This window comes from Brassica napus, chromosome A4 (genome assembly GCF_020379485.1).
Source record: "Brassica napus cultivar Da-Ae chromosome A4, Da-Ae, whole genome shotgun sequence".
Taxonomy (NCBI): domain Eukaryota; kingdom Viridiplantae; phylum Streptophyta; class Magnoliopsida; order Brassicales; family Brassicaceae; genus Brassica; species Brassica napus.
In genome coordinates this window covers 10,852,635-10,877,561 of record NC_063437.1, presented here as the reverse complement: position 1 = coordinate 10,877,561, position 24,927 = coordinate 10,852,635, and the positions used below count along the sequence as shown (strand labels likewise).

Sequence of the window (24,927 nt, the reverse complement as noted above, 5' to 3'; positions counted from 1 at the left end):
TAATGAAACATGACAACGAAATTAAATAAGAAAATTAAAAATGATCATAAACATGAATATATACTATTGCCAATCTAAATTAATATACTGTAAATTTACCAACCGAAGGTGTATTGGAAATCAAAAAAGAGTCCATATATTACTGTCACACTTCTGACTCATGAAAATGATCATCCATAAGAGATTGAAACCAAACATCTAACCAACTGAACTTTTCTAAAAAGATATATATATATATATATGTGTGTGTGTGTCCTATAGATAGTTTGTGTTTCTTCCTCAACGACTACCTATCGCTCCGAATGGTAACTGCGGTTTGAGCGGTGCGGAACAAGCGGTTTAACTGCGGTGCGGTTTTAACAGTTATAAAAACGTATAGATATATGGTATATGTAGAGATTTTTGTTACTGTTAACTGCGGTGCGGAGCGGGGCGGTTCGTAACATTTGAAGGCTATATCGTGTTTATGAGACTGTAGAGTGAGACCATGTAATGTTATAGAACATGTTGATAAACTATATACTGTATTTGTATTCTTGTCTGTGTATTTACAATTGATACGCGTAGCGTACACGTGAACGTTATCGACCAAGATGGTCCAAATATTGAGTTTGTTCTTTATTTATTGTTGTTTTTGTCGGCAACTTTATTCTATTAGGTTTTGTCATTAATCACGCGAAGACCATACACTATATATACCAAACAAAAAGTATTGAGATATGAATAATACCCTCAAATCGAATATTATATTTTCTAATATCCAAGAAGTGATATTGACGAACCAACTAAACTCATATAATAATATCTTCGTCTACCCCCAATCCAATTCAAGTAGACAACGGTATTTTTAAATATCTAATTTTGTTCTTTTTATCTAACTAAACCGTTACATAACCGAATCGGGTTGAAAAGAGTGTACGATTCCTAACTTATTTATTCCAGTTTTCTTCAAACCATATCGTGAAGTGATTGAGCTCCCATCAAATTCATGTAAGGCAGATTCTGAGCTTGATCATCATCCAAGATCGACGATGTATATTGAACCGATCCGTCCATGTGGTCTCTACCGTAGTAAAGTGGCCCCCCTTGAGCCGTCACTGGAGATAACGCTAAACTCACACCACCGTTTTGTAACCCAAGCGTCAACGACACGTCACGTGCCCCTCCTTCGCCACTGTACGTGACAGCTTGGTTACTGTATGATGAAAAGTCAAACGTTGACCCAAATGAAGCCGTTCCTAGGTTGGAGTTGTCTTTGTGGCCGGTTTTTGTAACTACGGAAGATAAAGATTCCGGTTCGACTCGCATTATCTGGTTTGGATCCGGTTTAGTATCCATGAACATAGGGTTTGTAATCTCCATTTGTTGTTCTTCTTCTCCTCTTGTTTCCTCGCAATACATCTCTTCAATCATTGGTTTCCATAGCCTAACTCTTGCATTAATGAACCAATTCGATACCTAACAGTGTGGTCTCATTAGTAGAATTAACTCAATTAAATTCCATTTATGTATGATTCCTAAACAGGTAAATTTGGAATATATTAAGGCTTAGGAAGTTATATTTTACCTGACTTCTTGATAAACCAGACTGTCGGGCCAATATATGCTTATCAACATCACTTGGATATCTGAAAAATAAGAAAATGTTACTTTGGAGAAATGATATGTCTAGTAAAATAAAATATATGTTTGTTAAAATGGATACATATGATTGAAGAATGATGCAAAGAAATTGAAGCAAAGGTAATGGGTAGTTCGGGTGAAAACTAACAAGATGTTTCATGGTTTGATCAGTGTTTGGGAATTTGATGGAGACAATTCTTATACATGTGATAATATATAATTTATCAAATAAATATATCAATAAAAAGGACAAGGATAAGAAAAGAAAAAAGAAAATAGAAACATGGGGAGAAAAAGCAAGGAGTTATTCATAGTTTCTCTTTTTTCTTAGTGTTAGGTAAAGAACATTGATTCTCTCTCTGAATCCACTTTGTTCCTTTCTCTATTTCTGTCTTTCATCCACCAGTTAAATATTTTTTATATTTAGTTATGCATTATCTAAAAAGATATGTATACATACATGAATGTATATGTTTGTACACTCACTTTCACACCAATGATGCAAGCAAAGAAAAAAGGGGAAATAAAAAAGCTACCATGCAATGAACAGATTAAGGAAGATTGGATCCTCAGCTTGTCAAGTCAATCTCATCTCTCTATGAAAATGTATGTAGCTTTTGTAGCTTTTATATGATGTTCACATACAGTATATCCTGGTAAAAATGCCTATAACTATGTACTAATATTTGATAAAAAAAATACTATGTACTAATATCAATACATATTTTTTAAAAAAAATTGAGTTTGTAAGAATTTTAGACATTATTTATTCATTCTATCAATATATATGCAATTCGTTTAAAATTTCAAACTAGGGTATGTTGACTTGATTTAAAACTATTATGATTCCACAATCATTAGTTAATTAAAAAGAGGGACTTAACTTGTAACTATTTGATTAATAGTAAATCTTTACTAAAGTCAAACCTATATCGTCATAATATTGGCATTTTTTTTTGTTTTGGGTAATAGTTGTACATAATGCATAAAAAGAGGGTATGTATGAGATTAGTAACTTACGGGTGAAGAAAGTGCTCAAAGAGCCAAGCTCTTAACGCCGTCACAGCGCGTTCAGGCAAACCACGTTGTGGACGCCAAGGATGAGCTTCCACGAGACTCATTTGTCGGTACGATTTCTGTTGCCTTAGAGCTTGATCAAGCAACCTCAGCCGTGGGGTTTCCCCTCGCGCCGCAATTGAGACCCCACGATTATCCTCATCTCTTTCTCCTAAAGCTTGACTCGTTGCTTGAATCTGTCCCACAAGTCCGTCTTTTAAACACCGGAAATGCCTAGACATTGCCCTCGACGCTAACGCCGTGTACATCTCCGCCGCTCCTACCCCAACCGCCGCCTCAAACGCTGCTGTCGCCAGTCTCATTTGCTCTCGGTAATGTCCATATCTTCTTTTAAGCTGCCAAATAAAATTAAATATTTCAACCACACCGTATACATGCAATTCATAGAATGAGCATTCATGTAAAAGAAACAAGGGACAACTCGTTATGGCTTATGATGATGGAATTGATTGCTGTTATGAGGACCACTAGAGTCTCCATATTAGATCAAAAGCAAAGACAAATAAATTTTAGTTTAGTTATTATATATAAAAAGGAAATAATGCTTAAAGGAATTAAAAGGGTTAATATTTTCGTAGTGTTACATCGAACTTGTTTTCGACGAGAATACATGAAGGAATGAAGACAAAAAGGAATCTTTTTATCTTTTATATAAAAGAAATTTGTATCTTTAAGAAAATATATGGACCATAATTAAGAATCGAAAATAGAAGATTTGTGGGTATAAATATTTTACATTTTATGGATATATATGCTGAAACAAATATATTTTTTAACAAACCCATGAAATGTTTTTGATACAAGATTTGTTGATTTTTTACATTTTATAGGAATATGTTGAAGTCAAATAAAAATAGGAATAAAAATATGTCAGTTTTCTAACAATACCATGACTCGTTTTTGATGTAAAAAGATTTGGGAAGAAGGGAGGGGGGGGGGTTGGGTTGAACGTTTTCAGAATCAAGATAAAACCAAACTAACAAATAATAGATTTTCTAACAAGCCCATGAATCGTTTTGATGGTAAAGTAAATATATACCTCTTCAAGCATGGCGAGCAATTTGGCTTTTCTTTTCTGAAGCTCCATGAACTCAAGAGAGTGAAGTGGTGGAACATGTTTCTTTGCAGAAGTTGTTGCAGATTGGTCGTGTTGATCATTGTTGTTGTTACTTGCGTCCCAATCTTCTTGTTGTTTGCCTTTCTGCTTCCTCTTATGCTTCATCATCACTTCATCATCACTTTCCTTTACTCCAAGACTGCAAAACTCACTCAGTAGCTCTTGAGCTGCGCTCAAATACTTGGAACTCCCAATCTGAAACTGATGGTGATTGCTGCTGTTGTTTTGGTGGTGACTATTCATCAACACCATCATCTGGCTGTGTGGGAGATTCTGATGATCCGTTGATTTACCAGAATACCCTTGTTGTTGGTGTCTGAGGTCGAAGGATTGGAGACTGATGCTTGTAGGATTTGAGGAGGAGAGAGAAAGAGAAAGACCTTGGCTTGGTCTTTGTGTTGGTCTCTCATCATTTACTTCACTTGAGAAATTATTATTAACATTGCATAGTCTCATGGAGGAAGAAGAGTCTTCTAAAAGCTGATTCTGAACAGTACCACCACTTGTCTGGTGATGATAGTGATGATGATCCATTCCACTTGTGATCCCAGTCTGATGATGCCTAGAAAAGTCTATCATCATTCCCATGTTGGAGTTTGAGCCAAAGATCTGATGATTATAATGATGTTGTTGATGATCGGTTGGATTATTGCTTCTCTCATCAAACCCATGGATCTGATTAATCATTTGATGCTGATGCTGTTGGTGATGGTTATGACCATGGAACTGATCACTTGCCATATCGTCTGAAGAATTAAAAACCCAAAAAGAAGAGAAGAAAAAATGAAACACCTTTTGGGATACAAACAAGGGGTTTCATCAAGATCTAGATGAACCCATCTCCAAGAAAGTTGAAAAGAATCAATAAACAAAACTAAAAGCAAACTTTTTTCATATCCTGACTTCCCAAATCATGAGAAAGAGCCAAAGAACCAGAGTTTGTGTCATAACCCAAACAACAGAGATAGCTCTAAAACCCTAAGAAAAAGTTGGCATAAAGATATGAATTATATCTTCCTATTTGTTGGTCAATACTGAAAGACAGAGAAAGAGATTAGAGGAGACGATGGACCGATAGAGGAAGAAGAAGAAGACGAATAAAAGTATTAAACAGACGAGATATAACAGAGAGAGAGGGCAAAAAGAGATTGTGTGGCTTCACCTCTCTCTTGTTTTGTACTTTGAAGATATTAATTTTCTTTTAGTATGGGTCTGTTAATTTGTACTACAGGCAAAATAAATAAATATTATAAAATGGTAAAATAAAAGTTAGAAATAAAACCTAGGAAGATAAAATGTCAGATGGTATCTCATCAGAGATCAGAAGATAGGTGATCATGACCCTCCCATAGACTCTAGCTAGCAATCAATGTTCAATCTTTTTCTTTTTCTATACCACAAGTTGGGTAAAAAAAATCTTCACTATTTACAAATCTATGTAGTATAATTAATTTTCTCCAACTACACATAAATTGTGGTTAATTTTGTGTATTTATCTATAAATTTATATATTTCAAATATGACTTGATAAAAAATAATTCTTTTTGACGTAGTATTTACTAGTCTAACCATGAATATTGTCAAATACTACAGGTGTCTCCCTCTATTCTTTATTTTTCTTCCTTCAATTATTAAGAGCCTAATAGATGCCAAAAAAAGAGAACGTAATAATTTGAAATCTAACTTACAAGAAAATTCAAACAGGATGGATGATAAGGGACATGTTATCATGGTATACGTGCATTGGTCCAGTGTTAAAAAAAACAAACGATTGGAGAAAAAGGTAATTTAATTTAGAGAACCTTTACCGGCACAAACTAGCTACAAACCGTCATATGACATATGTCTGCGCTCATTTAATTATTTATTATATTTAATTTTTATATTTAATCAGTTAGTATTGTGTTATATATTGCTAAAACCTATACGTGTAACACGGTTGTCTATATTAGTATACATATATAAAACCATTTTAATATGTTATCTAAACAATGATATCAATGTTGGTGGTCTTGGTTTGCTTATTTATGTAAGCAACCTTGTTTTTAAATATTTTGCACACACACACACATATATATATATATATAACTAAATATAAATATATATATATATATATATATATATATATATATATATATATATTGCACATATATATTTTAAATTTCATTATGAAGCTTAATTAGCGTCTTCCAAACAATACTAGAACATTGACGGTGATTTTATAATTTGAAAACAATAATTCTACATATATTTAGTCAGTCATGTGAACGTGTGAATTTTAACTACTATTTTTTCCAATGATATCCTTCACTATACACAAATAATGATAGGCCAGGTTCTAAAAAGCGGCCGCACCGCGCGATTAAGCGGCGGGGAAACGCTAGGCGGAGGTTGAGCGAGGCGATTTCATCCTATTCGGCCAATAATTCGGAATCGTAAAAAAGAAGAAGTTTTTGAGGTTTTGAGCTTATAATCGAGTTCTAGATGTTAAATTTATGAGTATTAAGTATAAATATCAAGAAAAACGCAAAAGAATCATCAGTGAAGCAAATGTGTGGCGGCTCTGTAATTAAATTTGCGAAACCCTAAAATATATTAAGAAGATGATTAAAATGACAACTATGCCATTAATGAAAAAACAATAAAACAATAAAAAAACAGAAGTCAGCTATTCATAACTATATTTTATCAGAAAACTGAATAACCATTAAAAATTAATTTCCGATTAATCTCCGATTTTTCTACAACTCGCTAGGCCCAGACCGACCGCCCGACTCACGCCTAGCACGATTCCGAACATGGATGATAGGTGAACAAAAAACAAATAATGGTATTATTAAATATATGCCTCTGTTTATTTGCTCTTAAAATTAGTTAGTATGACAGATTTATTTGATGATTAAATAATAAATAAAAATAAATAATTTGACAGCGGAATTTGCTCGTAAAAAATATTTATATGTTTTTCATATGAATAGACTATTATTTTCTGATTAAAAGATTTTATGGAGTACTAGAGATGAAACAAATTGGATTACAAGGTTTTTGAGTTTGTCACTTACATGAAATGGTTTCGGTTTCCGCCGGCAAAAGTCAAATAAACACAGTGTTTGTGTGTGTTTATATCACTTTGAGTAGACTATTTCCTACTCAAAAAATTGTGTGATTTCTTCGCTACAAATATAACTAAACTATAGGACTGTTACATAATAACTATTAGTTTAAAAATTTAAATTGATTTGTCAATCACTAAAAAGTTAACTAAATTGATTTTTTGAGAAATTAACAAACGAATTAAGATATATATATATATATATATATATATATATATATATCCACGTGTTTGTTTATGGATGGAGAGGTAGATAAATAAACGAGTACGAATCCCAAGAGATCAAACCAGAAGTGGAAGTTGAGTTCAGGCTTTTCTCAGATATGTCTGTGTGGCAGTTCTCTTCTGTGATTTAACAATAGTTATTAACTATATCAATAAATAGATATATAGAGAACTTTTAACAGCAATCTGTACGTAGTCCCGTGTAAACTAGTAGTAAAGAACCCTTACAGTGTCCATATTTGATTTTAAAATAACAAAATATATGTTACGAATTTAATTAATTATTAGAATAGCTTTTTGAGTAGGATAATCTTTGATTAGTAAACGTCAAACCGATTTGTAAAAGAGGACTAAAAGATGCATAAAGAAACAAACAAAACACTGTGTTTGTAGTTATTTAACCACACAATATTAATAGAATCACTCAAAAGGATTATTTATTTCACTGGATGGATAAACCATCAGTTTTCTTATAAATGGAAAATTTGATTATAACTTATAACCAACAATATAGCAAAAGTTTGATATTACTTGTGAAACAGAATATTGATGTATTTTGCTTACTTGTAGTATATCTTACATCATGTTCATGCCAAGAAACTAGAAATCCATTGTCTAACTCAGGATTTTTTTTAAAAAAAAAATCATTTATATTTAATATATAGCAAATACGCTACATTTGTTAAATTATATAGAAATATTAGACCAGATCATCAGAAAATCACATGATAAGAATTATCCAAAAAATTGGTTTTACATAATCAAAACTAATAGTTTAGGAATTTGGTATGTGATGGTGTTAATAAATGTTCCTAAACTAAGGGATTTGTTCATGAGATGTGTTTAAGTGGTCCTCCGTTTATTTTTTGTTTTTGTTTCTTGTCTTCTTTATTTTTCTATATTTCTTTTTTTTTGTATATTAATTCCACCAAAATTTTGCATCTATTTCCTCTTTCATAGGACCATTTTCTTTTTCTCATATTTTCTCCAATTCTTATACATACACGCATTAAAAGAACTAGATATACCATCTCACACGCGCCCGTTTCTCTAAGAACATATTATTAAACAAAATGTATAATCATCTATTTTTAACGAGCTTAAAGATAAATAAATTTGAAACAGAAGAAAATTATAAAGTATAGGTGATGGCATAGTCTAAACTAATTACACAGATCAACATTTTACAATAAATATAAAAGGGTAATTTAATGCAAATGCGATGTTATGTTATGGTTCCATCAAAAAAATTTGGTTATATTCACACAGAAAACTTTTAATTTGCAGTATATAAATATTATTGTAACATCTATTTTTATGTAAGTAGTGTTTTTTTTATGAATGTGTTAGTAGTGTTTTGAAACAATCAATATCATCGTAAATCACTAAATAAATGTACAAACTTTTCAAATCTGACATGAAATATAACCTATAAAATATAAATGAATATAATCATTTATATGATAGAATCCTATATATTACCTCGGTTGTTGAAAATGTTTTCATTCTCTTTTCGAAGATGGGAAAAAACTAAATTGACATTTTCAATGTGAATCATGCAAAAAACAAGAAGAGAATATTAAGTTTAGAAGAAGGTAACCGTTGTTACCAAAGACGGGTTGCTACACACAAAACCAAATAGAAATTGACGAAAAAGATGAAACTATAAGAGAAAGAGAGAGAGGGGGAGAGAAAATAAAAGAAGCAAATTAGTTGCCATGATTTAAGAGTTATATAAATGACAGAATTCACGTTTGAAGTGGTGGAGTGACTTGAGAAATTATAGGGATTTAAGTTCTTACAGTTTAAAGATCGTTAGAATTCTTTTAGGTTTGATAATTTAAGAAAAAACTAGAGTTTATCCCGCACATTGTGCGGGCATATTTTTATTTTATAAAATATTTAATTTTGATATTATTATATAAATTTAAATATACAATTTATATCTTAGTGTTATGTATTTTATAACTCTTTAATTTTATTGTTTAAGTTTCTTATCACTTTATTAATATAGGAGTTTGTTTTATACATTTTATCTTTTTTATTATGTTTTCGAGTTTTCATAATTTCAAATAATCAAATAAAAAATATTTTTCAACATATGATTTTTGAAAATATATAGCTGTAGAAATAAAATTTTAACATATGTTAATAACTTCATTTGTATAAAAAAATCTGATATGATTAACAAATTTGAATCCGTTTTAGTGGTAGATGATAATTTATTTAAATGAAAGCATTATATTACTTAATTACAAAATTAATTAATGCAATATCTAATAAAAATTATTTAAAAATTTAGTAGGATTTTGTTAGATTTTTTTCAACAGATTTTGTTATAACTGAAAATAAAATTCAAATCTATAGTTAAAATTAATTTATTATTAATATTCCTAATAATTATTATGTCATATTATGTCATTAATGAAGTGGTTCTAGTAGACTTTTAAATAATAGATAAAAATAGTACATCTCTTTTAATAGAGAAGATATTGGCCACAATAGTTGTCTAGTTTCTTGACGTGGCAAAATAAGATTTGTTAAGTGACTTATGCTTTAGTATATAAGGGATTAGTTGTTGATCGCTACGCAGCGGTTTTATTGTTTTGATGTGATATATATATATATATATATATATATATGTAAAAATGAATGCCTTATACTTACCGTCAATATAATTGACAAATTTTTTGTCATCAGTTAGACTGACAAAATCCAATCCATAACAAGTTTTACAACAACTGGTTTTTTTTTTTTTTTTTTACAAGCTGTGTTTTCCGTGTCATAAAACTTATTATGGATTAGATGACAAAAAAAAAAAAAAAAAACTTATTATGGATTGGATTATTTGCAGATGCAGATATTAACAAAAAAAAATTAAATATGTTGTTTAAGCGGGATAAGAGTTAGAAAAAAATAAGAAGATGAATATAAGAATCTAGAAAGTAATTAATGCATATATAAACTGCATAACAATTGGATTTTTCTATGTAAGCTATTTGGATTAATCTTTTAGTTACTGTAGTTTTTGGTAAATTTGTAAACTGTGTGAAATTCAGTAAATCATGTATACCTTTGTTATTTTAAGTAGTTGATAAAACATTTGTTGTTTCAAGTCAAAATTTTTTTATTTGGTCATATAATTCATAAACGTGATGTTTAACTATACTTGATTTAGTTGATTAAAAGTCTTGACAATGCATACAAGTGCAATTATTTTTTTTATTTTAAATAATAACTACCTGATTTTTTGGTATACATTAGAACCTGATTTTTTTTTTTGCAATATACATTTTAAGAATTAGTCAACCGCGCAACAGCGCGGACAAAGATCTAGTAACATAACTAACTTCTTAAACAAGCATGTCGAGAACAATGACGGCAACACCGTAAAAATAGTCCGAGTGAACTACCGCTGTATTTTCAGCGACACTTATGGCAACAGAAAACACCTATGAAAATAGTCTCAGCAACACCTTCATTACTTTCCATCAATTATGTTGCTTTTTATTGTTGTCTATTTTTTTCTCGCTGAAATCAATCGCAGCGGTAACGCAATGAGGGCCTGACTGGTTTAACCGCAGCGGTTGCGGTTGCGGTTGCGGGAGTTTGCGGATGCGGGTGGTTGCGGTTTCTAGCGGTTTTAAGAGATTTGTACGACTGGTTATGCGGTTAGAAATTTGTGCGTTTGCGGGATACTTATGACTGGTTAACTACCAAATGCAGCAGCAGTTAAATAATAAATTAACAATATTTACATTTTATACAATTATAAAAATATCAAAAATAATAATATTATAATAAATATAAAATTTATATTTAGAAAGTTATAGTTTAAATTTTTTAAAAATATAGAAAATATTTTTATTTTAAAGTTTTATAATATTAATTAAAATTTAATTGATATATTTTAGCATTTTTATAATTTCAGTTTAATTTTTTTATTGAATTTTTTTATTTTTGTATTTATATTGTTTTGGAAAAAAAATAATTTTTTTTATCCTCCCGCAAACGCCCGCAACCGCAAACGCTAGCTGGAACCAGCTTTTGAATTTATGAGGTTCAGAGCGATTTGGAGCGATTTGGAGCGGTTTAGAGCGGTTTGAGCGATTGTTGCAAAACGCCAGCAACCGCTACCAACCGCAAAAGCTGCGTTTGCGGGTGGTAGCGGGAAAACCAGTCATACCCTGAATATGGCCCAAGTAATAAACAGTTTTTTACCAAAAAAAATCTAATAAACAGTAGTATTTGTTTATTAAATAAAGAAAACACAGTAAACACTGACTTATTCTTGGATTCATCCCCTAGGTGAATCTACAGGTTCACCAACCAATAGGATTGTGTCATTTTAAATTCAGTATCTTTTAAAAAAGAAAACAAAATATTATCGAATTATATTATATTTTAAAAATAAAAATTGTATTAATCACAAAAAGAAGATTTTTTAATCGCAAAAAAAAAAGAATTTGTTTTTCAAAAGTATTTTTAATGCTGCCAACAATTATTAAACCCTAAACTCTAAACGTTTAGGTAAACCCTAAACTATTGAATAAATCATAAATCTTAAAGTTTAAGATTTGATCCAAGAGTTTCGGATTTATTCAAGGGTTTAGGGTTTACCCAAAGGTTTAGGGTTTACCCAAGGGTTTAGGGTTTAGGATTTAGGGTTTAGTGTTTTGTTGATTGTGTTAAAATTTTTTTTTTTTAAATTCAAGAATTTAAAATTTATCAAAGGGTTTAGGGTTTACCAAAAGGTTTAGGGTTTAGTGTTTGTTTATCGTATTAATTTTTTGTTGAAAACTTTTTTTATGCAACTACTATTATTTTTATTTATTTACATTTTTTTAATTTTAAAAACGTAATATAATTTGAGAATATTTTATTTCCTTTTTTAAAAGATATCGGATTTGAAATAACTAAATCTGATTGGTTGGTGAACCCTGAATAACTCGTAAACACTAACATTTTTCAAAAAAAAAACGGTAAACACTAACGACATTCTGGTTTTAAAACGTGGTATAAACGCGCCATGTGTCCGAGTGAGATTGTAAAAGGAACGGGATTATTAAAGGAAGTGGTCCAACCCAAACGGCATGTCTCTCCGCCGTTTCATACCAAATTTTGACAAAGGAATCTATTTTCATATTTGATATACCTAAATTACCCTTACTTACGCACGACGTCATCATTTCAGAACCTTTTTTGGATTGACCAACGTACCTCTGTGATGCATTTCCGCGCAAGTTAGCATTTTTCAATCCAATTCTTTTCTCCCAAGCTTAATATTTTACGAATTTAGTCCTCTTTTTATCCTTAAGACTGATATAATTCTTTAACAATATGAAAATATAATCATGAATAAAGAAAATAGGTGGAAAAACAAATTTATAAGAGAACACATACAGATAAATAGCTCTATTTACTAGCAGAAATCCATATGTGTATACATAAGAAGAAATTGAAATGTTTCTAACATAGAAAAGGAGCATCTATGATAATTGAAGGTGATAAGTAAAATAAAGCAAATCAATCATAACCGTTTAGAGAATACAAGAAAAAAAAAAAAACAATGAGATCATAAGTGTTGAAAAAGGGAAAATCTGAGACATCTGATAAATTCTGAGACAGTATACAATTTTGAGCTTTAGGGTTTATAAGTGTTCTTGAAACTTGAAACTAGAAACTGCTTCACACTCATTATCTCACTCTTTCTTCTTTAATCATTCTTGCAGACTTGCTTATTCATAGTGTGGTCCAGCTTTACATATGTTTATATTTATACATGTAAATTATTCAAATATTCTGTGATAGAATTGAACAGAGCGTAGTGGTATATATGTTTGCCTCTTAACTAAAGTTGTTTCCTAATTATTGCTTCGGGGACCTGTTCTTTATGGTCCCTCACTGAGAACAGTTCGAAAATATATCTTCCCATAACTATGTAATAAATATTTCTGAAACATTATAATGCATGATTTGAGTTCTCATAACCAATTTTTTTTAAACTAAACCGAGGGATAAAGATATAAAGAACTCAAATCATGCATTATAAGAACTCAAATCATGAGTATGTGAGTATGTGAGTATGTGACATAACTGTATCTTTGTACATTTGTACTTATAACCATTATAACCATTTTTTGAAAACTAAATCACCCCATAATTATATCTTTGTACATATGTGAGTATATGACATAACTAAATAAGCTTGGGTTCCAATAAATAAAGTTAATATATACTAGATCCTCCGATAGCTTTAGCATTTAAACATTTGCAATCCAGAGAAGTTAATTAATATGCATGTTTCTTTTTAGTCCAGACACAAATATACTAAATCCTTCTATATCTTTAGAATATATGTATATATACTACTTTAAGATGTATGTTTATTTTTTTTTATAAACCTTCATATACCATTTATTGTAACTCTACTTATATAATCTTGAGAAAATGTTATAGTACAATTAATTGTTCTTATGTTATTTTGTGAATATTCTGATTTTAAAGTGATATAAGAAGAAATTTGCATATATACATCACTTTATTATATGTAAATGGAAGTAATCCTTTCAAGATAGTATATGTTATTTACATATTGATTAATTTATTTAAATTTGACCCAAAACAGCTATATTAGCTTTATTGGCAGTTTGCAACACTACTTGATAGATACATTGGTATCACAATCTTATGGCCTTTTATGTCAATGATAGCAGAAAATTCTGATTTAGAGACATATTCACATTGCACGCAAATTGATACATTATATCAACAAAACTGAAATTACAACTCCTAAATATAAACACTGGCGGGAAAAGACAAGAGTGAATAGAGATTGTACAAAACCTAGGATAAGACTTCAAACGTAATTAAATAGATAATGACATATTTTTGTGGATTATGTGACTATAGAACAATGGTATTGGTACTTTGTAGTAAAATAATTTTGAAATGAAATCATTATCGAGAATTTTTGTCTTTTAATTAAGTGAAGGGAAGCAATAGATGATCGCTCAGCGCGAATGGTTTACTTGCCCAAACATCTACATGGTTCAATAAGATATAATTATTATGAAGTTATTTTGAATTGGATCTTCACTTAGTAAAGTAACAACTGAATTACAGACTTGAGTAAGGGAAAAAATTGGGCATGCGACCAACTAGTAATGTATTAGACAGTAATTCGTATGTATTATCCGTAAATATGCATTCTAAGAAAAGTTTCTCATTCTTCTTTTCATATTTGCTTAAGAAAAGAAGATTAAAAAAAATCAACCTGACTCGTTTCGAATTGATGGAAGTGAGTTTTGTTTTTGGTTTGCTACGTTAAAAAAATTTGGTCAATAGATCAAATGAGAATAATCTCACGAAATATGATCATGATTCGCTTAAATTTTTTTTGTTTTTTTTTTTTGTCATCTATTAGATTAATTATCAAAGTGTAACAGTTCTTACAACACAACCAGCAAAGAATAAATCCTCTCCGGAGCCACAAGCCGACGTGATAAAAGAGCTACAACCCTGGAGACAAACGTTTGAACTAGAGCCGATTCTACACGCTCAAGTACCACAAGAAATAGAAAGAGGCTAAACGCAAATTGGAGAACCAACATAACTTCAACAAAGATGGAGTTGATCGAAACCGGAAGCATGATTGAGAAGAAAAGCGAACCAGCCTAAATTATTAGAGTTGAGCTGAAATCTCCAACTACTGTTCCCAAAGGAACCACAAGCAACGAACACACTTACGACTTCTTCAAACAAAGAAGCCTCTGGAGAACAAGCCTTCAACTCGAGCAACCAACGATGGAACACATACACGATTGGCGATTGACTACTCCAAAACCGTCGCGATTGAGCAAAAGCTCCATAGCCCCTTACCAAGAAGTCCAGAAAAAACCGTAGGATGCATACCAAGAAACCACACAACTTCCCCGCTTCGACACTCCATCAAATGAAATCTTAAAAACAACACCAAAACTGAACAACGAGATCAAACCAGTGGCTACACGCAGCAGACACCGAACGCCTCAGAAGGAACCAACCTCACAAGGACCCCATCAGATAGACTCCAATCAAAGGCCTAAGCAAGAGCTCCTAAGCAAGTCGCAAGTCCAATCAACCTCCAGTCCGCTAGAATTACTCATTTCTATCTTAAATTACTTATATCAACATCTTTTTTAATCAGGTCATGCATTTCGCCTACTACTAATTAACACAAATACATATTACATACGGTCTTCAACGTTAAACTTAGACATAAATAAATTATTAATACATTACATTATAAGTCGTACTATTAATAGATTCATATTGTTATATATTAATTGTATCAAAATTACAGTGAAAATTAATTACTTCAGTTTCCCCTACTTTTATCACTGTTCATGTTTGTTTTAGTCGACGTGACATATGTATAAACAAATTATTTCATTAGGTGTATGTCTCTAGTGAATATTTATAATATTCTGCTACTGTATCTTTTTACGTATGCAAGAACATGATCGATATCATTAATATATTTATTTTATTTATTCATTTAATCTTAATTTTAAATTTGTGAGCGACAAAAAGACTCTTCCAACAAAAACTATTCTAGTATATATCACCCAATTGATTATTAGGTAATCATTATCAAAAAAGTTTAAGCATGTATATTTTGCATGGAAAGCAAGTCTACGTACCGTGGAAGCTCCTATTTAATGTTCCATCTGTTATTAAAGTTACATATTCTAGAGAAAAATTTAGATTTTGGCTTTCATTTTCTGATTTTGGCTTTCATTTACTGATTTCTATTTTAAAAAACTTGATAGTCATCCTATCGATCATACCAGTCGAAAATAAAATCAATAGATAAACTCCACTTGTAGTAACGACTTAATTTTGACATAAGTACGAATTTGAGTTGATTTAGTCGAATTAAATCAGAAATGCTCTGTTTTGAATCAAAGCAACTCACTTTAGCAAACCCTTCAGCAGTTTCGGTCTGTGTACCGAAAAAGATTGTAACTTTCTTCCTCCCATCATCAACCTCGTCATCACCAATGCATGTAAAGAAGCTCCGCTGATGCAGCTCGAGCACGATGTGGTCACCGGAAGGCGGAAGCACTGTCGCCTGTCAGACATCGAACAGGAACAGCCATCGTTGGAGCTCCGTTTCTTCTCACGATCGTCGTTGAAGCTCCATCGCCTTTCAATTGACGAAGCTTCCAGATGCGGTTCTATGGGCCGTCCCGCGGTTAATGAAGGCCGTACCGCTTTGAACCCGGGACCGAACAAGCCCCGTCCCGTAAGGCCCGTTTTTTTGCGGGTCATGAATACCTAGGCCTAAACCCGCTCCGCCACAGGTTTAAACGGGCCAGGCCCGCGGGACAAGCCTTCTGTTGACATCCCTACCAGCACCACATTAGTTTTCTACAATACAACAATCAAATAGTGTACGATAAAGAACAAAACGAGGTAATATATTCAGATTTTGATTTGGAATACGAAATCTGATTGTGGCAATTAATGATATCGAGTATACCCTAGACCTAGGCGCCTTTCATATATAAATACTAGGCCTTATATATACATCTCCTCACCATTCTCTCCTTCTCAAAACATCTTTACCACTACGTTCTAGCATTCACAACAGTCATGATATTGTTTAACCATCAATTTTTAACTTATTTTTGTTTTCTTATATATTGTTTCTGAAGGGTTTTATTAGTTTATTGCTTATGTTTCATTTATCTCTACTTCATAATTTATTTATATTAGTATTTGCTTACTCTTATTGACAGTTCCGGCTCTAACCTATGGCCACATTGCAATTGTCATGGGTCTATGGGTCCAAACAAAATTTTGGTGTTATTTTACTAATTAGAAAGGTCCATTTTAATTTTTTAAATTATCAATTAGTTGGTGAATTTATAACAAAAAAGCCTATGATTAACAAAACCAATTTTTAATACAAAAAAAGACAATATTTTTTTAAACTTCACCGATCTTAATTTTTTTACAACAAAACCGAATTTACACTTAAAACCCACTTTTTTCTTTTAGTACCGCACATTTTTGTTTGATTCAGTTTAAAGAAATGCAATAATTTTTTTTAAAAGGGTTTATTTTATGTTTGGCCTAAAGTCATTAAATTTTTTAAGATGGCACTGTATTAATTCACTTCCACGACCTATAATTCAATTAAACAAACAAAAATACAAGTTTGAAAAACGAAGATTAAATGGTTAGTGAAACGCGTAATTTACTTTAAATTTTTATTTTAAAACATGTAGTATTTCTTTCTATGATTTCTACATTTATAATATGTATTAATTAAAAGTGATAATCTCTTTAAATCTACTCACTCCGTGCGGGTTATCACCTAGATTAAAAGAGAATCATTAATGGACCTATTAATTTAAACATAGATAGATACACCAGAAGTGAACGAAGTGAAGAACGATGTATATGGTTTTCTAGAGTTAATGATTCTTCATTAGATAAAATTAAGGAAAAAAAAACCCGATGAGACAACATAGCGGACGGTATATAAAAAGTTCCTGGCCCTAAACCAAACAGCAAAAGTAATTGCAAAGTAATCACAACACATAAAGGGACAACTCAAAGTTTAAAAGCTCTGCCCACCGGTTTGAGATGATAATACAACTTGAATTTGAATATATATATTTCGATTTCGGTTAAGGTTCTCACTTTGAGGGATAGTCCGGTGCGGGAGGGTAACCATGACCAGGAGGTGGATATCCCGGTGCAGGAGGGTAACCATGACCAGGAGGTGGATAACCCGGTGCAGGAGGGTAACCATGACCTGGAGGTGGATAGCCTGGCGCAGGAGGGTAGCCATGGCCAGGCTGTGGATAGTAAGGCTGGGGGTAACCAGTGGCTGGAGGGTAACCGGCATATGGAGGGGTCGGTTGATCAACGCGAGACATTTGCTGAGCAGGTGGCACTGACATTGGTTGAGAACCAAGCACACCATCTCTTTTGTCCATCTCTATCTTGTGTTGTGTCTACAAGCAAAGAGAAGAGATTGGTTTATGCCTTTTTGGTCATATATATATACTGTAAAATTATATGAAAGAAATCGATTTGCATACCTGCATACACGCGCAGACCCTGCAAAAACCAACACCAGAGTAAAGAATCAGCAAGAATAAAAATAGCATTAATAATGAGTCCTTTGGCTAAATTTGAAGTAGCCAAAGCGAGTCAGGGAGATGGAAGGTTAATGAGATTAGACATACGTGCAATAAACCATATCAGCCAAGCAAGAGAGAAGCTGAGAAGCTTCAGAGAGTTCATCACTTCCAACAATGCAAGCGACAAGAGAGAAAATGCAAGCGATTTGATTGAGACAGAACATAAATCCCTGCAAAACGGAAAAGAAGATGTGAAAATGTTAGTAATCTTGTGTGCACTCAGGGAAGTGAAGACAAAGAGAGAAAAAGGACGAGTACAATAATGCAATTGTCGCATTGTGTTGTGTGGATGTTGAATTCATCTTGCAGCATAAAGCGAGTAGATGCGACGGAGTTTCCAAAACATAAGAAAACCTGAAAAAATTCCTCAACTAGGTCAAGATCATAAAAGAGTTTTGTATCGAATAAATTTTCAGTCGAAATCACATAAGAAAGCTCAGTAAATCACATAAGAAAGCTCAGTATAATAAAATGTTAACAAATTGCACAATAAATTATTTCAAAGAAAATTATATCACACGGAACTAGAACAACAAGCAACACAAATGCATCATGTTTATATTTTCACCAATTCCACAATGTGCCAATCATTTTTTATATCATAACACCAAAATTGGGGAAACGATCATCAAAAAAGTAAAGCACATTGCAAATTCCACTAGTCATTTTTAACCAACATGAAAATCAAAATTGCGTTAAAGGCTAACCTCAGTGGCAAGACAAAATTGAGGGCACTTGCTTTCTCCACACCTACCACTACAAGGCATGTATCCACCACAACAAGTGTACCTTCACAGTACAGAATAAGACAGTAGAATTTAAGAGAAAACAAATCATTTCACAAACTGGTCATCTTTGTACTGAAAGTAGAATTCAATACCTTGACATGTCATTGTAAAGTGCTCTCTTTCGAAGTAAGTATGAAACACAAGGTCCACTACAATCAGAATAAACGATAGATTTAGGCAGTGAACCAAAAACATACAATCATTCAATGAAAAATACACTTGTATATCACCTACTATAAGGAGTAACAACTGTATCATTTAATAACAAACAACCAGTTCATCATTTGAATGACAACAAGAAGCTAATAAAATATATCACCTACGAGATGAGCGAGAACCACTTACCACAAACACGAGAAGCAACAATCTGCAGAAACCATATCAAGAAAAAGAAACGAAAAAACAGATCAAAAACATAAACGTTTTGAAAAAGTAAATGATATATAGAGAGAGATAATCACATGGAGTATCGGCCGTGACGGTGCTCATGAGATCCGACTGCCATACGTTCCGGTAACTCTGCCGGAGCTGCATCTTTTCAAGCTTATCTTGAGACCTTCCCATGATTATTCAAATAACCACTAACTAAAACAGGAATCTCTTCAATACAAAACCTGCTTTATGGACACTCGGATTCAAGATTACCCAAAAAGTACAAAATTTCTACAGAAAATGCCAATTAGAACATGGTAACAAAATGAAGTTAGCGTTTCACGCGCTAGATTTAATAAAACACATCCAACTTTTCTGGAAACAAACGTAGAAAATTTACAAACTTCTTCTCTCCTGTTTTCCTTTTTCTCCTCTTTGAAATTTTTCAAAACGACAGTTATTAAGACTTATTGTCTGAACTTAAATTTCGCTCCGCTTGAGATTTTAATGGTTGAATTAAAACTCTTTGACCCATTGGAAATGCCGAAATTTCAGAAAGGTAAATAGTCATGTGACACCCTTTTTGCATGGGTACGTATGCTGTAAAAAATGTGCACAGGTAGACTTAAACCGGAGTTTCTGCGGGTAAACCAAATTATCAAACAAGACGAAATTTGTTTTACTCAGAATAAGACGAAATAATAAGGTCTTTTACTGATTAAACCAACTTATTTACAAGAAAACATTGAAAAAATATTAAACTCATTATTTTCTTGCTAAACACGTACTTTTATGTTTTGTAAGAGGTAGAAATACGTAGCACAAATCATATTAAGGTTCTTAAAATTAAACGATCTATTCACACAATCAACAATCATCTTCAAAAGTACTGATTCTGAAGTGAGCTTGTAATCAGACGCGTTATTATGCAACACGGTTTAAAATTTGGGCTTATTTGCTAAATAGCCAAAAAAAAAAGGGAAATTAGATTTTGGGAAAGAGAGTAGAGAGAGATAGAAAGAGAAAGTAAGAGAGAGGGGGTGTTTTTAGTTAGGTAGTGAATTTTTTTTTTTTTTTGTGGTTACTGGATGCAATTTCCCTTAAAATTTTAGATATTGAAAAAGGAACCCCCTATTAATTAAAGAAGATTTTATAAGAAAAAAAAAGATGATTTTATATTAAAAGCTACTCCCTCCGACTTCCGTTTCATTTTAAGTGTAGTTTGTGCACACAAATAAAATTTCATTTTAAGTGTTGTTTTGAGTTTGTGCACACAGATTAAAGAAACAATTAATTTTATATATTTTCTATATAAAAACACTATTACTTAATACATCTAATAATATTTCAACCAATAGAAAAAATAAATTATTAAATAAAATTAATAAATTTTGCATTGAAATTAAAAAACGACACTTATTTTGTAAATAAATCTACAACGACACTTAATATAAAACAGATGGAGTATAGTTTTCTTATATAGTACTGCATATATCCACATTCACTAATTATATCGAGGATTAGATCAAGAGTATTAAATTTACATTTTAATTCGACAATTTCACTGGGACACTGAAGAAGTAGTAAACACTCTTATAATAGGTTCAAAAACTTATTTTTTCGTCCTACTAACTTTCATGTATATTTGTATTGGGTAACATGAATGATCTGATAATTCATCGGTAATCTGATCATATAATTTTTTATCATTAAAAAATATTAACTGCAAACAAGCACAATGTTGGTAGTAAAGCCGCGCGAATATTCTCAACTACACCTCAAAAAATAATTATCTAATCAAAAAAATGCATTTTCAACAGCTATGCCAATGACGGAATTAGATTCTAGAAACGTAAGAATTGAATAGTAATATAACAACAAAAGGAGCTTTTGCTCACATCATACAATCAAAAAGACAGTAAGACCAAGTGGAATTTGAATTAAATTATTTGAATGTAAGCATTTTGGTTAGAAATGTAAGAATACAAAACTTAAAGAAAAAATCCACAATACAGATAAACATAAGGATATATTAGTGAAATAAATTGTTGTTTCCGCCGTTATAAATACATTGTCACTCACCAGACAAAAGAAACCTAACCTGTTATGTCTTGGTTCTAACACAGAGAAACCAAACAGAACAGAACATAAATAGAGTTTCACTTCATCAGTTTCAAAATGGCTTCTTCAGATCTTTATATCTTTGATGGTTCTTCTTCATCTACGTCCTCAATTTTCCGAAACTCTAGTCCGGATATGTTCTCTTCAGACACTACAACAACAACAGATTTGTTCTGCAACAACGAACTCTACTCTGTTGATGAATCTCTCAACATGTTTGACCATTTCACCCCTCACATCCTCTCTTCATCTCCTCCAAGCGACCTTCTCGGAACCCTAACTCTCTCTCATCAGATTCCCACCGGGTTATATCCAAATATCTCCGACGCCGTCAAAACAGAGCAGTTTTACGGCGGTTCCGGTCATAATCAGACGGAAACGGTTGCATCAATGGCGAGAAGCTATAGTGCAATAGAGAATGCAGGAAGATATATGCAGAGAAGCTTTAGCACCAACTCCGTAGATGGAAAACCAAATCAGATTCCCTTCAACAACGTTCCGATAATGGATTCTTTAAATATCCATTACAATACCTTGAACTCTCCGGAAAATGACTTCTTTTCCGGTCAGATGATGCGGCGAGTCTACAGCACAGGAGATCTGCAGGTCTCTGTTTTATTGCTCTGTTTCTTGCTTTTTGGTGTAATTTTGCCAAAAGTGTTTTGATTTTGATTTTCTTTTTTTTTTCTCAGAACACAAGAAAGAACGTTGCCGAGCAGAGATCATCGGAGCCGTTTCCAGACGCGCAGAACTTGAAGGTGGGACGTTACAGTGCAGAGGAACGTAAAGAGAAGATCTCAAAGTACAGAGCTAAACGTAACCAGAGAAACTTTACCAAAACTATAAAGGTAAACGGTCTAATAACATTTCTCAAATTTTAAAGGCTTTTCTTACTTAATTTTGATTAGTAATTTTTTTTTGAAATGGAAATAAAAGTATGCATGCAGAAAAACGTTGGCGGACAGTAGACCTAGAATACGTGGACGATTCGCACGCAACGAAGACGTTGTAGAAATTCCCACCATTGAAGACGATGACGCCGAGCTTTGGGTAAATTCATATTCTAAAACTTGTTTTCTTTTACTTGAATATTTTTAGTCAAAACCCCAAGTGAAAAAATTGTTGTAAATATAGTGCATATACATCTAGTCATCTAGATGTACAATATATATAATTAAGTGCATGCATGTATCATAACACAAGCTACAATTTGATATTACATGTAGATTGTCGATGATTAAAACAAAATATATAGATGAATTATCAGACGTGGATAAAACATGTGGATTTAGATTTTAGAATTTAGCACACAAAGGTTTTTGTATTTTAGATGAAAAGAAATTATATACGCTTCGCGTTTACTTCATATATGTTTTAACGGATTTTGCATGTCATACGAAAAACATAATACAATGAAAACGTAACTAAATTATTTGTAACTGTAAGATGTGTGTAATTAACTAGAAAAGGTCTCTTATGTACTAAAATAATGATGTGCAGAAATTGGATGGGCTGCATGAGGAAAACGAAGCTTTTGGGAGCAGCTTTGTGGTGCAACAATCTCAATTGCAATACGCAGCTTCTGATTTTTCTTCTTCTTTCTGGTGAAAGACTTTTAATAAGACTAAGGTCGTACAATAGTTTTTAGAACAACGTAAATTTTAATAAGCTGCATTGTATTTAGTTTATATACTGAAAATGGCTTTGTCAGGTGTCCTTTCTTTTTGTGTGAATGTTGAAGTTCAATAATGTAAATTCAACGTATGCACAAATTAGATACTTGACTGAGGAAGAAGATTCTATTCTTTAATATAATGTCATTTTATAAGAATTTTAATTAGTGGACTTAAACATTGATTTTGTTATGCTCTTTATCACGAATTTATATTGTTATTTAATAATCCCTAACATGGAGAATCTTGGTCATCTTAGTGTACAAAAAGCATTGGAAATTATTGCGTTTGTATTTTGCTCAAGTCAAATGAGTCCACTCAATATACAAATCCCGTGGGAAACATTACAATTTCTTTTTGTAACTATGTATCATCACTAGGATAATTCTTAGAATTATTAGAAAATAGGTTAGTTCATCTAATTATATAATAAGCTTTTTATTAAACTAACAACAAATTCATTATTAATATTCTTTATTTTTTCCTTAAATAAAAGTTACGGAATTTCCTAATGTTGCTAAAGTATATATGGAAATTAATGATTTTGAATAATAAAAGATTTGATAAAAATTAAAGTATCTTATATCATATTTTTTTTTTTAATTTTAAAAAATTAAAATAAATTAAACAATCATAATAACCATATAATCAAAAATTTAGATTTTTTGTATATGTTATATTTTGAATTTTTAAAAATGACTATAAATTACTAAAAATGTTAAAAGTCTCACATTCAAATTTTGTGATCCATGGTTTAAAGTTTTTGTTATGACAAAATACAAACAATTACAAAATCATATAAGTAAAAATCTAATTTAATTAATTATTAAGATTAATATTTTAATATGATGAATAACCATTGTAATCATATGGTTATCAATTTAATATTAACTTTAGAAATCAGTAAACCTAACAAGTTGTTTACTTAGACATAATTTAACTTCCAGTAAAGTTTAGATATAATAGTCAATCAACTATATATGCATTTCTTCCATCACAATTCAGTTTCCCCCTGCATTCAGATAATATTATCCTAGCTAGTAAGGCACCTCTTATCAAGTTATCACTGAAAACACTTCAGGAAATACCTTTTAAGCATAATTGGTAATTTGATTGAATCACATTTATTCGGAAAATAAAGAAGAAGAAACGGAGGCTCACATGTGTTTTCTTGTATCTAAAACAGATTCATTGTGGAGGAAAAAACCAAAAGGACTGAAAATAGCACTTTGAAGGAAGATCCATTTATCGTAGTTTTATATAGTATCTTTTTTTTTTAATTTATTTTGCAATCGTGCTATATTTAACAAAGTGATGTCAAATCCAATGGGCAATGGCATTATTAGCCGCGATAACAAATTATAAGAACAACCACCATAATACAACTAAATAATAGTATATATATAATCATGACTTAGCACACAATGAAACTTCAAGTTCAAAGATTCAAGTATTGGGCGGCATGTTCCCCCTATATATTATTTCATGTCATTAGCTTAATAGCAATCAATTTGTTACTTTATGCCTCTTCTTTCTGAAATTTGAGCTAAAGTAAATCAAGTTGTATATCTTAATAAAAATAATTTTTTTGTACGGTTAGTTGAGAAAAACAATTATT

General features: G+C 31.5%; 3 protein-coding genes across 3 annotated transcripts; 1 reads left to right on the top strand and 2 right to left on the bottom strand.

Moving 5' to 3' along the window:
• Window positions 1-773: 773 nt before the first annotated feature.
• LOC125607948 (homeobox protein BEL1 homolog) lies at window positions 774-5,001 on the bottom strand. The gene is made up of 4 exons (XM_048777522.1): window positions 3,740-5,001; window positions 2,644-3,035; window positions 1,568-1,628; window positions 774-1,458 (listed from the first exon to the last, which is right to left on the bottom strand). Exons 1-4 carry the CDS (start codon window positions 4,556-4,558, stop codon window positions 949-951), a joined length of 1,782 nt encoding a protein of 593 aa, XP_048633479.1. The 5' UTR covers window positions 4,559-5,001; the 3' UTR covers window positions 774-948.
• Window positions 5,002-17,707: 12,706 nt separating this feature from the next.
• LOC106449695 lies at window positions 17,708-20,362 on the bottom strand. The gene is made up of 8 exons (XM_013891422.3): window positions 19,605-20,362; window positions 19,489-19,510; window positions 19,236-19,292; window positions 19,063-19,144; window positions 18,614-18,709; window positions 18,401-18,525; window positions 18,254-18,272; window positions 17,708-18,166 (listed from the first exon to the last, which is right to left on the bottom strand). Exons 1-8 carry the CDS (start codon window positions 19,705-19,707, stop codon window positions 17,846-17,848), a joined length of 825 nt encoding a protein of 274 aa, XP_013746876.1. The 5' UTR covers window positions 19,708-20,362; the 3' UTR covers window positions 17,708-17,845.
• Window positions 20,363-20,898: 536 nt separating this feature from the next.
• Window positions 20,899-23,408, top strand: LOC106449694. The gene is made up of 4 exons (XM_013891421.3): window positions 20,899-22,242; window positions 22,329-22,484; window positions 22,573-22,686; window positions 23,137-23,408. The coding sequence occupies exons 1-4, from the start codon at window positions 21,694-21,696 to the stop codon at window positions 23,242-23,244; spliced, it is 927 nt and encodes a 308-aa protein (XP_013746875.2). The 5' UTR covers window positions 20,899-21,693; the 3' UTR covers window positions 23,245-23,408.
• Window positions 23,409-24,927: the final 1,519 nt, after the last annotated feature.